General features: G+C 38.9%; 1 protein-coding gene across 1 annotated transcript; it reads right to left on the reverse strand.

Annotated features, from left to right (window-relative positions):
• Nucleotides 1-99: 99 nt before the first annotated feature.
• LOC122046071 (eukaryotic peptide chain release factor GTP-binding subunit ERF3A-like) lies at nucleotides 100-12090 on the reverse strand. The gene is made up of 17 exons (XM_042606575.1): nucleotides 11810-12090; nucleotides 10430-10483; nucleotides 9965-10072; nucleotides 8592-8703; nucleotides 6904-6949; nucleotides 6533-6604; nucleotides 5370-5432; nucleotides 5125-5279; nucleotides 4969-5033; nucleotides 4442-4592; nucleotides 3125-3230; nucleotides 2912-3047; nucleotides 1786-1850; nucleotides 1526-1711; nucleotides 1379-1451; nucleotides 1237-1303; nucleotides 100-413 (listed from the first exon to the last, which is right to left on the reverse strand). Exons 1-16 carry the CDS (start codon nucleotides 11946-11948, stop codon nucleotides 1239-1241), a joined length of 1596 nt encoding a protein of 531 aa, XP_042462509.1. The 5' UTR covers nucleotides 11949-12090; the 3' UTR covers nucleotides 100-413; nucleotides 1237-1238.
• Between the last annotated feature and the right edge of the window lie 4278 nt (nucleotides 12091-16368).

The raw sequence follows: 16368 nt of genomic DNA on the forward strand, positions 1-16368 counted from the left end.
ATACAGAATATTAATACTGCCCCCAAAAGGTGATGAATCCTAGCCCATCCAATGCCAAAGTAAACAAGGCGTAAATTGTTGAACTGACAAAAATGGTCATATTTCTAATGCACAAGCAACTAGTGAAATATGGTATTCATTGATACAAACTCTTTATGAGTATCAGGCAGAAGCACCTAAAAAAATGTCCAAAATCTTTAGCCACATCAAAATCTGACACGGGCTCAACGACAAGGGAAAATTTTTTAAGCAAGCACTCCATGCAACATCTGAAATTTGTAATACTTTTGCAACTTTGTCTTTTTTTTTTTTTTTTTTTTTCTTTCGATGCCATAAGTCGAGCAAAACGCAACATCCCTCAGCCTAAGCTAATAGGCTCAAGTAGTGATGGACTGTCTGAGTTCCAGTTCCTCCTGCAATCAACACATTGCAAATTAATAAGTTTTTATATATGTATCTATTTACATCAATCTGTCTGAATCTCTCTATCGACCCAAGCTTTAAGTTTTAAAAAAGTTGAGATGAGGATTAAGGCTCCATAGTCCCTGTTAAGGCCACATGTACAACATAGTTTCTATTTTATCTATCTACCGGCCAATGCCTTTAAAAGATCCCCTAAAATTTTAAAAATGTCAAGATACGGATTAACGCTCCCAAGTCCAAGCTAAGGCCCAAAGGAAAACATTGTTTCTATTTTATCCTCGTGAGACGAGCAAACATATATCAGCCAAAGCCTTATAAAAAAAAACTTAATTTAAGAACAAAATGAAATGATAGGGAGGGTTATACAAATAAAATAGGAAGAACATCGTTTCGATTTTATCCTCATAATCATGTTCTAGTACAAAATCATTGAGCGTGCATGATGTTTCCATAGAGGTTTTGATATATATATATATATATATCAAAGGGTGTGTGAGCGCAAGTGCACAAAGGTGACAATCTATCAGCAAAGACCCTTAAAAAGATCCCAAAGTTGGTTAAGGTTCCATGAAGAACACAGCTTCTATTTTATCCTCATAATAACGTTTTTAGTAAAAAGATCATTGTAGATGAACAATGTTTTCACCAAGTATGGCTATGGGGATACAATAGGAGCTGTGATTTTTATGGGGACCTGTTAGGAACTTTTTAAAAGCATTAGGGGCTTCTTTAGGGATTTTGCGCACAGCTCATTAATAATTACTAAAGGGGCGAGGGAAAAAGAAATGCGGAAGTTAAAATTAAATGACATACATTTACACAAATGTAGCATTTCCTGCTGGTGGAAGTTCAACCACTTTCCCTACAGCTACAGTTTTACCTGTAAAAACAGTTTTCAAGTAAATGAAAGCGCACAATGGATGCATTAATTAGTGTCAAATAGCTTGCAAATTACCTTCAGTTCTAAGTGTGAACCTTCCTAGCTGGGCAAAATCAGAAAATTTTTCGATGCAAATTAAGTTATTCACCTGAAAATCGAATACTGTTACCATTGGTAATTGCAAAAGCCTCAAATTCTATCAAATATAGAGACGATTTGGACCTGAATGCGGCAAACAACAACAGCACCATTCTTAACAAAAAGAGGCTTGTGTTTTGACCTCTTCTTCCTAGCATCAGTTTCTTTCTTCTTTCTTGTGTCGATTTCTTCAATTAGTTCAACAATTTCACATTCCTCGACAACAGCATGGATGTGTAAGACAGCCTTGTATCCAGCAGTAAAAATGGCCTGGAAAAGTCAAAATCGGTTTGATTAATCTGAAATAATATAGTAATCATTGTCCAATAATAACACACACTTACATTATCCAGCAACTCAAGAATCTGTAACTGAGCTTTAAATTCATTAACTGCACCTACTGGATTTGCTGCATGATAAAGTATGTTTCTCTGTCAGGAACTATTATTTACTCAGTTCCAACATGTGGCATAGATTAGAGTACTTGTACAAATACTAACTCGCTAGAGTACTTGCATGGAAATGGAGTCATGTATCACTCAGTTCCAACAAGTTACAAATATCATATATCATGTGGTACAATACAGATAATCGTAACCATAGCAAGAAGCACAAGGAATTTGGCTAACCTATTCGAGCTAAAAATTAGAGTGGCAATATTAAACACAATAAGATGGATTACTCTACCCAAAACACAATTAAAAAGAAAGCCTAATAGTAACATGAGCTAGGAAAGATACTTATGTGACACAAATTTAACTATTTACAAATTGTTTTAAAAACTTTTAATATTTCATAGAGTTTTATATTGAGCTGAATGATGTCCATTTATGACATAATTAACATGATATGACACAAATTGTCACCCTACTAATAATAGGCTATCCATAAAAGGAGATACAAATGTAGATTGTCCAGTTGCTAACACAAACTTCAACATAGAGGACAAGCTCATAATCACGTCAAATTATGTAAGTCTGTTATTTAAACATAAGATGTGATCTTCTGGAAGTCCCACAAAAAACTGTTGAGACTTGGAGTGCATAAAGTTTCAGATAAAGAAGGGTGCCCAAGACAAATGTATTTTAATATGGTCAAGAGCATTTAATACCAACCTAATAGCTATCGCTTAAGATCCCAGCCATATCTGTTCTAATACATTTACATTAGGCAGGTCCAAAAAAAAAAAAAACAGAAGAATCAAACTTTAGATATGAGAAGCCTGCTAATGGCTACTAAATCTATCTAATTCTAAAGTGCATGGTTCTTGCTTCTAAATGAAAAATGAGAGGAGCTACAAAAATATGAAAAGCTAGTTAAGGCCATTAGAAGCCTTACCCTATTGAGCATGGTTCTCAACAAAAATAACAGGAACTATATACCTCAATGTATCAATAAGAAGTTTATGTTGGCCATTAGCAAAACTAATAAAACTGGATAGACAACCTATCTACAGTTAGTAATACTTACCAACACTTGTGAGTACAAAACCAGAAAGTATATCTTCTTCTTCAACCCCAGACAATCTTACTCTAATATTCTCACCAGGGCCAGCGCGCTTGACTTTATTTTCGTCACAAAATATTGCAAGAACTTTGACATTAGCCTGGAGATAAGCAATGGAACACAAAGCAAGTTGAGTGATTGCAACCTGAAGGCAGAAATATTGAAGAAACAAAATACCTTGTTAGGCATGACCAACAAACTATCACCTTCGTGGATGCCTCCAGATTCCACTTTCCCCATGACCACTACTCCCATGTCCTTGTATTTATCAATAATTGGCATCCTTTAACATAAATACTCACTTCAGAAAGGAAGTTGGGCTTGAAATTCAAGGATGGAAGAAAAGGATAAGAACATGAAATATTAAGATTTAAGACATTAAATAAGATTACCAATGATGTCTCAATGCTTAATTGCTCAATTTCAATATTTAATAAATAATATCACATGTAAGGTTTGAATTTAATAATGATTGTAATGTGTACTTTCAAAAACAAGGTTGTTAGGAGAAGGGGTACATAGGTAAGTTCATAAGATCAGAAACATAAATTTTAAGATCCTATAATTTAACTTAAATATTTTAAACCTATATTAGCATTTATAATTTATTATTAACTTTCAATATATATAGCATTGATATGAACATTTTAAACACTATATCATATTACAAAACATAATTAAAATTTAACATACAATATATATGAAATTTATTATATAATTCTTAGTGTACCATATTCATATATCAGATAGCAAATTCTATGTGATAAAAAATTATAAGATGGGCAAGATAAGAATAATTGAAAAAGACTCTTCTACATAGTAATTAAAAAATCTTTTATAATTCAAAATTTTCTTAAACGCTATGACATGAAGAGAAATATTTGCTACAGTAGATATCAATATTTATAATGTCTTATTGAATTTATATATATTCAATCTAGTTAAGCTTGTTGGGATTGAGATCCTACATAGAAACGATAAGCAAGTAAATCATAGGGTCATAACCTTCTAGCCCAATTCTGATCCTACTTGGAAACAAGATCTTTAGAGTCAGATTGGTTCATAAGATTCCAAGATGTGGATAACAAACCTTAAATACCATGCTTTATAAGATAGAATATTCTTAGTAATCGGCATAGAGTTCAACGGCGGAGTAAGATTTATACAGCCAACTTTAAATAATTGAGGCTGACATGACTTCTTGTTGTTCGTTGTATATGCAGTTAAGTGGAAACAAATTAAAATGATAGACATATTTAAAGACTACCTAAAAAGACAAGTTGAATTAACTCTGAGAGACTTTGATTATTACTATCAATATATTCTTTCATAGAGTTACTGGCAAATTGATGTAGCCAACCTTAAATAATTGAAACAAACAATTTTTTGTATTATATACATGCTTATACCTAAATAAGTTCACAAGAAAATTAAAAGAAAAAAACTTGGGTATCATGGAGATAACTTCCAAGAAAACAAAGATTATGTTAATACCTCAAGGGGCCATTAGGATCACGTGGTGGAACTTCAATAGAATTAAAAACCTCAAATAAGCATGGGCCATCCCACCAATCACAAATGCTTTTGTCTAATCTTGTCTTCATGTTACTACCCATCAAACCAGAAATAGGAAGGAATTGGACATCTGGACAAGGAAAATTAATTACATGAGTAATGACAGCATTTAATTTACATATGATTAGCATTATGGTTAAAGTAACAAAGCAACAATCTGTATTGCTGATAATGGACACTGCATTAAACACATCTCAACTGTTTCAACTCTACTCTAGCTTACTGAATATTTTGGTTCACTAAAAAAATAGCCCACAGTAATAGAACCAAATTCTACAGTTATATAACCTTATTGAAGCAAATTATAGAGAAGAAATTTTTAATAAGTTGAGAGTATGGTTGGATTGAAGAATCAAAAGTTTATGTTAATAGAAACCATACGCTGTGAAATATGCTTCAAAGGGAAAGCAAACAGATATAACACACACAAAAAAGGTCACTGTTACCTTTTTTTACATTGTAGCCAGAAGACCGCAAAAAGGGAACTATCTTAGATTCTATTTCATCGAACCTGAACAATAAAAAACAAAGTTCAAATTTCTAACATTAGAGGATACAGATCATCCAGACTGAAGACAAACTGTGGTGTAACATCAGTCTACCTTTCTTTTGACCATTTCACAGTAGAATCATCCATTTTGTTGACAACAACAATTAACTTAACTACACCCAATGTTTTAGCAAGCAAGACATGTTCACGTGTTTGTCCACCTTTCTCAAATCCTGTCTCAAACTCCCCCTTGCGAGCAGATATAACCTATCAAACAAAAAGTACCAAAGTGCTAACATCAGAGATTGGAACAAAAAAAACAATACTAGATAAACATATATCAAAATACTGGCTTACAAGGACACCTATATCAGCTTGAGATGCACCACTGATCATGTTAGGTACATAACTCTTGTGACCCTGTAACATAATCCCAATCAAATACTGATTCGAAATATGGTGAAAGCTATATAATTATCACTAAAATGTACATATTCTGAACCACCCTTTATCAGGCTGATCTCAGTGTCATTGTCTACAAGTCCAACCCAAATGCAATGATCACAAGCAGCATATGAGTTTTTTGCTACGAGGGAATATGAACTTGAGCATTTAACATACTGACATTTGAATTTTACTAATGATATAGCCTTTTATATATCTCAACAGAGGGATTTGCATAGATCTCAATAGAGGGATGAGTTTTGTTTAGGAACACCAAAGAGTCAATACAAACATTAATTTCTGAATGCAACAGCTGTCAATATTTATTAGTATTGAATTGAACATGCAATATCTGTAAATATTCAGTAAATGAATGCAGTGTGACTGAAAAACAAAGGCAAACCATCCTCAATATTAGCTTTGTTATAACAAAGTACTGTTAAATGCATTATACATGGTCGAAAGATCCATATTCCCTGCTTGTTCTAAAGGTAAGAGACAAAACTAGAAGGCAGCCTGACGATTAGACCAGATGCTCCAGGTAAAAACACTACGACAGGGATGTGCTTCAGAGTGAAAACAGTACTTCACTATTTACATGAGGAAGGTAAGTTAGTCTTAAGGATTTGAGCCCAATGACTAACCCATAATAAACCTAAATTAACTTTTAATGATAAGTTATACTAGCTAAGACCTATCAGCTCCACCAATTAACGCCACTTCAACTTGAATTTGAAACTTTTGCCAGCATAAACATGATTCAAATTTCACTGTAACTCTGCCATGCATGGAGTTTGGTAGGACACAAGAACACGAAAAATATAAAATTGAGTCTCAGAATGCATTATGTGTATGCCTAAGCAGCCCACAACAACATTCTAACACAATATTCTAGATAGTAAACAAACAACCATTTACTGAAGATCAGAGAGATAAAAACTTATGAGGAAAAAAAACGAGAGTTCCAAATTCTTAATCCAAGCATGCTCAATCAAGTTGTCAAAATAACAACAAAAAGAGGCAACTTAATCAAAATAATAACAGAAAATCACATAAGCATGAACTAGAGAAGTTACCGGTGCATCTAAAATTGTGAATCTTGTACTTTCGGTTTCAAAATGAGCTCTCCCAACTTCAACAGTTATTCCCTAGAAACCAAATGCAAATTTTCAGTTTGATTTTCCAAATAGAAGAAAAATGATTTGCCATCAATACAAAATTGTTAAGAATTATTATGGTACAATTTTTAAATAAACATAACCATGTATATTGGACCAACACTTAGTATCATTTCTCATTTAGTGAAAAAAAAGTGCAAGTGTACAACAAAAGCACCAAAAAAAATAGAATTAGCAATGGGAGACAGTTTTTTAAGTGCGAGGGCAGAGAAGATTCCCTATCTACATGTGAAATGAGATGTATATAAGAAAGTTTGTGATAATCGAACCTTGATCCGTTCTTCCTCATTTGTGTCCATGATATAGGCCATGTACCTAAAGAAGATCATGAAACAGCTCTTGTGCTTAGTAGACTAGAATAGGACACCAGACTTTAGTACAAGATATGCATATCTAATCGTAGGAAATTATATTTGCAGTAAACAATTGAATTATATCTATATTGATTAACAGAACTTATTGACTAAGAAATTAACTTTGGGAAGATATCAGCAACTAGCAACCATGTCTCCATACCAGTCTGCCCCAACAATTTGGTGGTTCAGTTCAGGCTTGATGTTGTTGCTGAGTATATGCCCAAACCCAATAATGTGAAAGAACTAAAATAACAACAGGCTGTTCTAGACTTCTAGTCCCAACTATTTGGAGCCGGCTTAATAGTGTGCAAGAACTCTTGATTTGTAAGATATTCTGTGGTGTATACAAATAAATTTACTGTGAATTAACTTAGGCATTCCCACATGAGGCAAAAATATACATGTAAAAGAGGCATTAAGACAGCTACTACCCTATATTCCTAAGAAAGGACTTCAGTGCCATCAATGTACACAAGCATTCATCATAATCATAAATTAGATCTAAAAATAAAGGTCATGTTAGCCGATTCGCAGACTTGAAATTTCATCCAGCCTATTATTTTGTGGGGAAATCATCAATTGCCTTATGCATAAACTAGCCTATTTGCAAATCAAATGTCCTTTGATTTTCCTATTTGCCAACCGTAGGCCATTGATTGTCCAGCCAATTCAAAGGTAAAATTTTGGTACTGAGAAAATAATTTACAGGCACATATAATATGAGAAATTAGGCATTTCATAGATGTTGAAGTAAAGGAGCAATTTTAGTATTTGAACATATTTTGTTCAATTGTACATATATGTTTATAAAAAATTCATAGAATATTCTAGATCCCATCTCAACCTCATATAATTATCCCACAGTCATGGATTTCCACCTACAACCAGTAACTTCACTACTGCATACTGATAGAAAACTACAAACTCCAGAACACACAACCTAACTATTAACACGATACACTCCAATTACCTGTAATGGAGTATAGCTTATCACACTGCCACACTAGCCTGAGCAGAGAGTTGTGGAATCTAAGGTATTTTTTACATCTTTTTCATGAAAATATATGTGGGAATATTCTGTGTTAAATATTTTTGATAAAAACATGAGAAGAACATTTTTGTTGTTGAGACAAATAAAAGTTGCATTGTTCACAGTAGTAAACATTTCCAACTGATGAGGATTTCAATAAAGGGCAGCCCGGTGCACGAAGCTCCCGCCATGCGGGTCCCGGGGAAGGATCGATTGTACGCAACCTTACCTGCTTTTTGCAAGAGACTATTTCCAGGATTCGAACCCGTGACCTTTTGGTCACATGGCAACAACTTTACCGTTGCGCCAAGGCTCCCCTTCAACTGATGAGGATTTCAATATTTTACTTTAATTCATCCCATTATTTTTCACTGTTTTTGAAAACCAAAAAGTAATTGATGTAAAAACATCTTCAGTTGATCCTGATAAAATTTAAATAAGATAGCAATTGATCCTAGAAAGAAATACCATACAAAGAATGATCTGACTTGCTAATTCAGATCAGATTCTAGTACAAGATATCTATTATTTAGTAATAAGAATCACAATTATAATTAAAGCATTAGCTTACCAGCTTTCTCGACTTTTGTCCTTAGCTTCCCTTTCATATTTCTGAATTGTTCGGTCATCAACCTGACCACTAAGAAAAAGTATCTGCCCTCCAATTGTAGATTTCCCAGCATCTGCATCAATTATATAAGTTGTGAAGAAAATAGAAAATGATTTCATAATGTAGATCTTAATACCAGGTTATAGAATACTATGAAAAAATTGAACTAGATGTATTTATAGGAACATCAAGAACATGACACATCTTAAATGAAATTAATTGAACAATTCATGTTAAGATTTAGAAACAAACCTAAACAAAGGAAATGTCAACGGTCAATGATCAAGGGAAATGTTTTTAAGAACACAGTACAAGCTCACTCAACATCCACTTGTCAACTTGCTATTGAGGGACACCAACAATCTGAGTAAATGCAAGGATGCTAAATAAGCATGAAAGACTATTGAGGTGACAAATTGATGTGACTTGAAGAAATATGGATATTCTGGTTAACAAAGAACCTTCCTCAAATGATTTCAGAAGAAAGTCAAGAGTGTACAAATGATCCTAAAAATTTTTTAATTTTATGATCAGTTCATAGCAACCCATTTTTCCTTTGATAAACCAAGTTGATGCAGAAAAGAATAGGAAATAGTCAGAATCATTTTGCATATCTATGACAAGTGGTCAGCTTGACTAGAAATCATTTGGGATCCACCAAATTGGAAGAAAGGGGATGAAATCTAAAAGGAAAGCACTGATATGGGCTGTATGATTCTTCACTTTTCTAATGTACTCACATAAATAAGTGGTAGGTTTACACAGTTTTGGATATGCATCCCTGATGCTTTGAACATCCAAAACACCGCTTTCAACATTATGAAACCTAGATTGAAATATAGCTAAGGAACTAACACATAATGCTTCTGGATGGAATGGCAATTATGCATTCCATAGTTTTATAATACAAAGTATAATATTTCAGAGTTTGAGAGATAAATATGTATTTGTCCCATTCTTAAAATACCTAGAGACCAAATTCAGCATATAAACTTGATTTCCAACTTAACTGTTCACCGATCCATGATTTCTAGCATTCATTAAATTTCAGTAAATCTGAAAGAGACGAAATTAAAATTAATAACATAAAGAAGTCATTTTAAGCTATATATTTTATGTAATCGAGCTACTGATAACTTACATTTTATATTGTAAAACTGAATATTGGTGAACTAGTTCAGCAAATCCAAGAATAATATTTGAAGAAATCAATTTAGATTAGAAGCATGCACTTATGCACACATAACATTCAAAATCAGAACTAATGAAAGAAGATCAAATTAGTGTGAAACAAATAGAGAAAATATATATCCTGGATCAGTTGAGATTCATACCAACATGGCCAATGAAAACTACATTCAAGTGTCGCTTCTTGTCTTCTTCCTCATCAAGCTCCTCAATCTCTTCAATTAAATCATTTGCAATTGACTCCTTTTCCTTCACTAAAGTTTCACCAGAAAGCATTAAAATGAAGAAAAGAAAATGGTGGAATCGAAATTAACATCCGAAGGTACAGGAGTCTAAATATGAAGCTGGTTATAAGTTCAGTTCAGGAGGATCAGGGAGCTTTTAAATGAGTAAAAAGAATTGCCACATGGCTCGCTGGCAATGTTTCCCTTTGAGGGAAGTCTTGCTCAGTGTGGTATATGACCAAATGTTTTACAGTAAGTCCATGCTTACAAAAAGAAAATCAAAGAAGAAAATTAACATACAAAATTACACCTCTTACACATTCTTTCGAGGACTACTCTACATTATCTACAAAACATCAAATTACTTTAAAAAAGAAAACATTCTACCTCTTGCTTCCAGTTGCAATGACTTTAGTTGTGAAGTTACCTCTTCTTTCAGATCTAAATGTTGAACAATAAAGCAAGCTTTTAGCAACAGAATAAATTAACAAAGAAATTCACTGAACACATTGTTGTTTGCTTTAAAGCTTAAAAAGTTACCATCATCTATCTTGATACAAAAGACGAAACATTTAAACAGGCCTGACGGTATAATTAATTGGCAATAAAATCAATTACTCTATGCATAAAAGGATGGAGAAATACACAAAGGTTTACCGTATCATGGTGTAGAATAATATAAAGGCATAAGCACTCAAATCTAGGAACAATAGGCAAACCAATGTTGAACTATCCATATTGTTACATGCATTGTACTCACTATACTAAAAAGTATACACAGTAAAGGTCAAGTGGTTAGTTTCTAATTCTCAAGATCTGACGACCGGGGTTTACCCCACCATGCGTCTAACGCCTGTACCTGCATTTACCTCTCTCCATATCCGTGGGGCCGGCACTAGGGGGGCATTAATGTAGTGGATCTACATTTTTTTCTAATTTATTGAGTCTTGTCCCTGATAAATAAAGGAATTATATGTCGAATATGAATGGCCGAAAACATAGTTGCCCAATCTCCTTTCTTTCATCAAGATATACTGAAACAATAGTGATTAAACCACTAAGAATTTCTCTAATCAATAAATAAGTCTACCACATTAATAGTAAGCACTTCTGTTCACCTTATGATGACTCTCACTACAAAAACAATGAACAAAAGAGAACAGGAGAAGATCTTGACTGCATAGAATTAATAGAAGTTTGTTGCTAATGAAAGCTTGACTTCTGCCATTTTGTTAAACCAATTAGTATTGTGGTATGTTGATCAGTTGATCACCAAAATTTTGCAGTATAAAGATACAAATGGTCCTGATGAACCCAGATAAACTGAAGTTTATATGCCAGTTAATTGCACTGATTATTAATAACTCACAAGGCCACCTGATATATCTCATCAGCTTAAGTTCTAGTAGACTAGAAGCCAACATAGAAGAGAACGATAACTTATCGACCAAGTCAATCCAAACTCAACCACCACTAAAATTATAAGCCTGTAGCTTCTTTTTATCAACAACAAATTATGAATCCAGCAACTCTGCAAAAACAAGGATAAAAAAAGTGATCTGATACAAGTAACTAAATACTCGAGTGAAAGATCAATTTCCATTCTAGATGACAGCATAGGCAGTAAACACTACCATACTTCTTTTACTGAATAGTTTAATCAATTTTTTCTTTCTTACTGTGTTGTTCGGGTTCCAGCAAAGATTCACCTTAATGAAAAAGAATAACGTCAGATCTGAATATAAGAAGTTTCAACGGGTCTAGAACCTTGGGGTGGCGAATCGTGGGAGTTGTCAGCAGCTTCCGGAGGATGCTCCTCCACGATCATCTCTTCGTCCTCTTTGCTCCAGTCGTCAGGCAGACCGCTCGGATGGGTTACGGTCGCCAGAGTCCGTTCGTCCTCCATCTCGGGCAGTGCGGCTGAGGGATTCACTCCGCCCTTGCGCTCGACCAGGGTTAGGGTTTCACGCCGCAGTGGTAGAGTGAGGAGGCTACCTAGAGGCGCTGGATCACGCTAAGAAACATCTGAAGTTTGTTCCTCACGAAACATCGGAAGCTTCTTCCTCAAGCATCACGTGCGTAGCACTTGCACCTTCCCCTTCCAAGTTCCAACAGCGTATGAAAATATTAAGAAAAATTGTATTTTATTTATTAAACAACAAAAAAACTCTATTAGCTTCATTTTTTCAATCCATATTCTTGCCAACTATAGCTGCTTAAATAAATATATTTATTCTCAATTAAAATGTACATATACTTTTGATCATGTCCGAGCACTGAGTCGACGGATACTGGGGACGTGGAACTCTCAGCTGTCTTCGACTGGTGATATGGATCTCCGGCGGACCTGCAAAGAAGCCGAGCCGGGAGGGGTTTCCCTGCGACGACCCTCCGACGCTCAAGTCAGGCAGCGAAGAAGAAGAACAAGGCAACGTTACTGTGGCTACAGTGATGAGAATAGCATACCTCCGTCGAAGTCTGGGGGTCCTTATATAGGACCCCGGAGAGGCGCGAGCACGCTTCTCGATGCGTGCACGCTTCCCCAAACATACCTTAGTAAGGTTGTGTCAGAAAAACATGTCTGACGTCATTCCGCAATCGTCCAAACATATCCCGGATGTGACGGTGGAAACTTCCACCGTACAATACTCTGTCCGCTCCGGCCGCCGACCATGCTGTTTGTCGGCGGCAGGTGTCTCGAGGACGAAGTTACCAGTTGTTTTTTTTTGTCTCCTAGCGCTCTTGCCTGTTCCCGGGCCGAGCGGACCATCCGCTCGGCACTCATGGCCTCCGGGAATGTGCATACCTCGGCCCGGGCGGGGAAGCCCTGCTCATGTGCTCGGATGGAATTGCGTCTTATCGTCCTGCGGCTCGGCCGAGCGGCCTATCCGCTCGGCCCATAGACTCTTTTTACCTGAGCATCGGAAACCCGACCCCTGGTCGGGCTATCTTTCATCCGGTCTGGGAAACCCCTAGCCGGATATCCGATCGGCTGGATGCTCGATCGGCCCACTACTCCGTTCGGCACGACCTTTGTCCGTTCGGCACGACCTTGGGGTTGACCTTCTTGACCATTGACCTTCACGTGTCGTTGACCTCCCGCCAATGAGGGTCCCCCGTCCTTACCACCGGATCACATGCCTCCCCCTCAAATCTAGTCGAAGGAGGCGCTAAGTCCGACTGATTGGACTGCATCTGGGTGGTGTGTCTGCCGCTCATCCACCGAGATTAGTGTCCGGCTGTCCGGGGACTATGCAAGTAGGTAACGTCGCTCGGCGTGTCCCCGGTTGGTACTTGGATAGTTTTGTTTGTCTACCGTTGTCCCGCCGTTCCGGCATCGGTCATGTTGATTATCCCTAGAAAACTCCTCGGCATTTGTGTAAATCACTGTCATTAATGCTGAGCACGCGGCCACGCTCGCATGATGGTGCTCATTAAATGCGACCCGTGAGCGAGCGCCACGTGGTCGCCCATTCGTCACCGTTCACTCGAGTCGTCAGGTCTGATGTGACCTTTGGGTTTTTCGAATTTGACGGTCAGATCCCCTCCTTGGATCCCGTAACCTGGATCGGACGGCCCCGGTTGATCGAGCCCAATGTTTATAAGCATCTTTCCTCTTCGGCCGCTTCACGATATCGCGTGCGCATCCGAAAGCTTCTGCTTCTTCTCGTTCAATGCTCAGGCGAGCTCGCTGCTTTGCTTTCTGGTGATCCACCACCGCCTTTTTCGGTCCTATCCTTTGTAAGGCCCTTTCGCCCTTTTCCTTTCAGTTCCTTCGTGCTCTTCTTCGCACTTTTCGCTGTTTTTATGCTCGTTTGGACACTGTTCCGACCATCCTACTTGTCAAACTTCGATTTCCTCTGTGTCGTTCCTTGTCTTTGATAATGGCCAATTCTTCTCGTCCATCCGACCTCGCCCCGGCCTCTGGTATACCACCACCGAGAGCCGATTCGATGAGAGGGATGCGCTGAGCCTTACCCGAACCTTTGAACTTCCCTCTGACCACGAACTGATATTAGCCACACCTTCCGATCGGCCACACGACCCTCCGACCGGCACTGTTTGTTTTTTCCGAGACCAGTTAGTGGCCGGTCTGCGCTTCCTAATTCATCCGTTCATCCTTGAGGTGTGTAACTATTTCCGCCTTCCGCTCGACCAACTCGTCCCTAACTCCTTCAGGTTGCTGTGCGGGGTGGTTGTCCTCTTTAGGCTGCACGGCATCCCCTTAGTCCCTAAGACCTTCCACTACTTCTACTACCCTAAACAGTCCGAGTGGGGAACCTTTCTCTTCCAATCTCGGATCGGTCTAGTCTTCTTCGACAAGATGCCGACCTCGAACAAGCATTGGAAGGAAAACTATTTTTATCTTCGTTTTCCCGAGCGGTTGTCCTTTCGCACTAAATGGCAAACCACTGTGCCGAGCCCGCCGGATCTCGGTAAATATAAGAGCCAGCCAGACTACCTTCACGCAACCAATTTGCTAGTCGGGCAAAGATTCAACATCAACAAGCTGCTCTATAAGGGGGTGCTATATATATTTGGACTGAGCTCGATCAGGACGAAGCTTCCGAGCAGTATGGGTAAGCATTTTCCTTGTCCCCCTTCCTTTTGGTCTAACTGATTTATTCTTCTTTTATGCAGCTGACATCATGTGGCGCGCCAAGGTTGTCGATCGGCTAAAGTTGAAAGCTGCCGAGGTGGAGGCGGCAGCCGCGAAGGAGATGGGCGATCTGGGTATTGAACCGGTCGGCTCACACGAAGGGGAAAGTGAAGAAGTTTCACCTGCAGTTGGAGAGTCAGCCGCTCGGACTTCTGCAACTGCGCCGATCGGTGATGATATCTCGTCCGCCGGACAACCGGCATCGGAAGAAGCGGGGCACTCGACCGAGGACCCCCCACTGATAATACGCAAACGGCGCCGGACGGACCTCCACACCCAGTCAGCTATATCTGTGGAGCCAGTGACTGAGTCGACCAGTGCCCCTACCATAGCAATCGCCCCGGCCCCTGCCCCAATCGAGGTCATTTCTTCATACCGAACTCCTTCACAACTTGATCCGCCGATGGCTTCCCTTGGAGCGCCGCCTGTAAGCTCCCAGCCACAAGCTCCCGTTCGCCTTAGGCGGTCTGGTATAGTATCTACCCTGCTCGACGAGTCATCCGGGCGCGCAACCTCAGCCCAATCTGATCCGAGCGGCCGTCGAGTGGTTAAGGTCGTCCTCCACCTCCCCACAGAAGAATTTCTTCTGGCGGCTGACCGGCCAGTTGCTCCTGAGCATCATATTACCATCCGCGGACCACTCGCCAGGATATGGGAGGATGCGAGGGCCCGCGTCGCCTTGATGACTCCCGGTCAGCTCGGCGATAGCCACTTGCAGCAGGCTACCGGGGTATGTTTCTCAACACCATACGTCCCTATTTGACTTGGTCCGTGATATTGTTTCCTCTGTGCGCAGACTTGGGTAGAGAACATCGCGGTCATCCACCGCCTGGCTGCACTGGAGGAAAAATTAAAAAAGCTTCAAATTTCCAGAGGGGCGCCAGCTCTGGGGCCCTCATATGCCACGCTGCGAGCCGAGCTGAGCAAATCGGAGAAATTACTAGCGGCCGAACGGCACAAGTCTTCTGGCCTGGAGACCAGGGTAGCTAGCCTTGAAGCCCAGGTCAAGTCTCACGACAAGGAGATGAAGCTGGCAACCAATAGAAAAAATAGGGTCGTCTCCGATTTAGAGGAAAAGAATGTGTAGGCCCGAGCGCTCCAGCAGCGTGTCAACGAGCTGGCCGATCTGCTATCTGCTGAGCAGAAGGGCCGATCGGCCTCCGAAGCTAAACTTCAAGGAGAAAAGAAAGATCTCCAAGACGCTCTTGACGCTTCCCGAGCCGCGCTAAAGGAATATCAAGATGGTGAATCAGGCCGCTTCAAGGCGATGAAGAAAAACTATCTCCGCTCGGACGAATTTGACGAAAAGTTTAGCGATCGGCTAGTTATAGCCTTCAAGGAAGCCATCCGGGCGACAATGATTTATCTGAAAGCTAAGGGTCATCTCCCGGAGACGGCCTCTATACCTGCCAAAGACATGGCCGACCTCTTAGAGACCATTCCCGAGCCCCTTTTTGAACCCTTGGAGTGAGGAGTGTTTTCAGCTTTGTCTGTGTTTTGAGGTGTATCTGTATGCTCGCCGTTCTGCGAGTTACAATTATCTGCTTTAATTTGACTTTCAACGTACTTGACTGTGTTATTTCTGTGCGATAAAAAATTTCATCTCTGCTTATGTTACTTCTTCGCACGTATTTTTTCCAAATGGCCTTCGGTATTCTTCGGGCCG

Source organism: Zingiber officinale, chromosome 2B (genome assembly GCF_018446385.1).
Source record: "Zingiber officinale cultivar Zhangliang chromosome 2B, Zo_v1.1, whole genome shotgun sequence".
NCBI lineage: Eukaryota > Viridiplantae > Streptophyta > Magnoliopsida > Zingiberales > Zingiberaceae > Zingiber > Zingiber officinale.

Bases quoted from the DNA above. Each gene is read 5' to 3' on its own strand.
- LOC122046071 (XM_042606575.1), bottom strand. From the start codon at position 11,948: ATGGAGGACGAACGGACTCTGGCGACCGTAACCCATCCGAGCGGTCTG. The intron at 5,433-6,532 runs GTAACTTCTCTA...ATTATGTTACAG, and splicing joins TCACAATTTTAGATGCACCG to GGTCACAAGAGTTATGTACC. The intron at 1,452-1,525 runs GTCCAAATCGTC...TTCGATTTTCAG, and splicing joins TTGTTGTTTGCCGCATTCAG to GTGAATAACTTAATTTGCAT.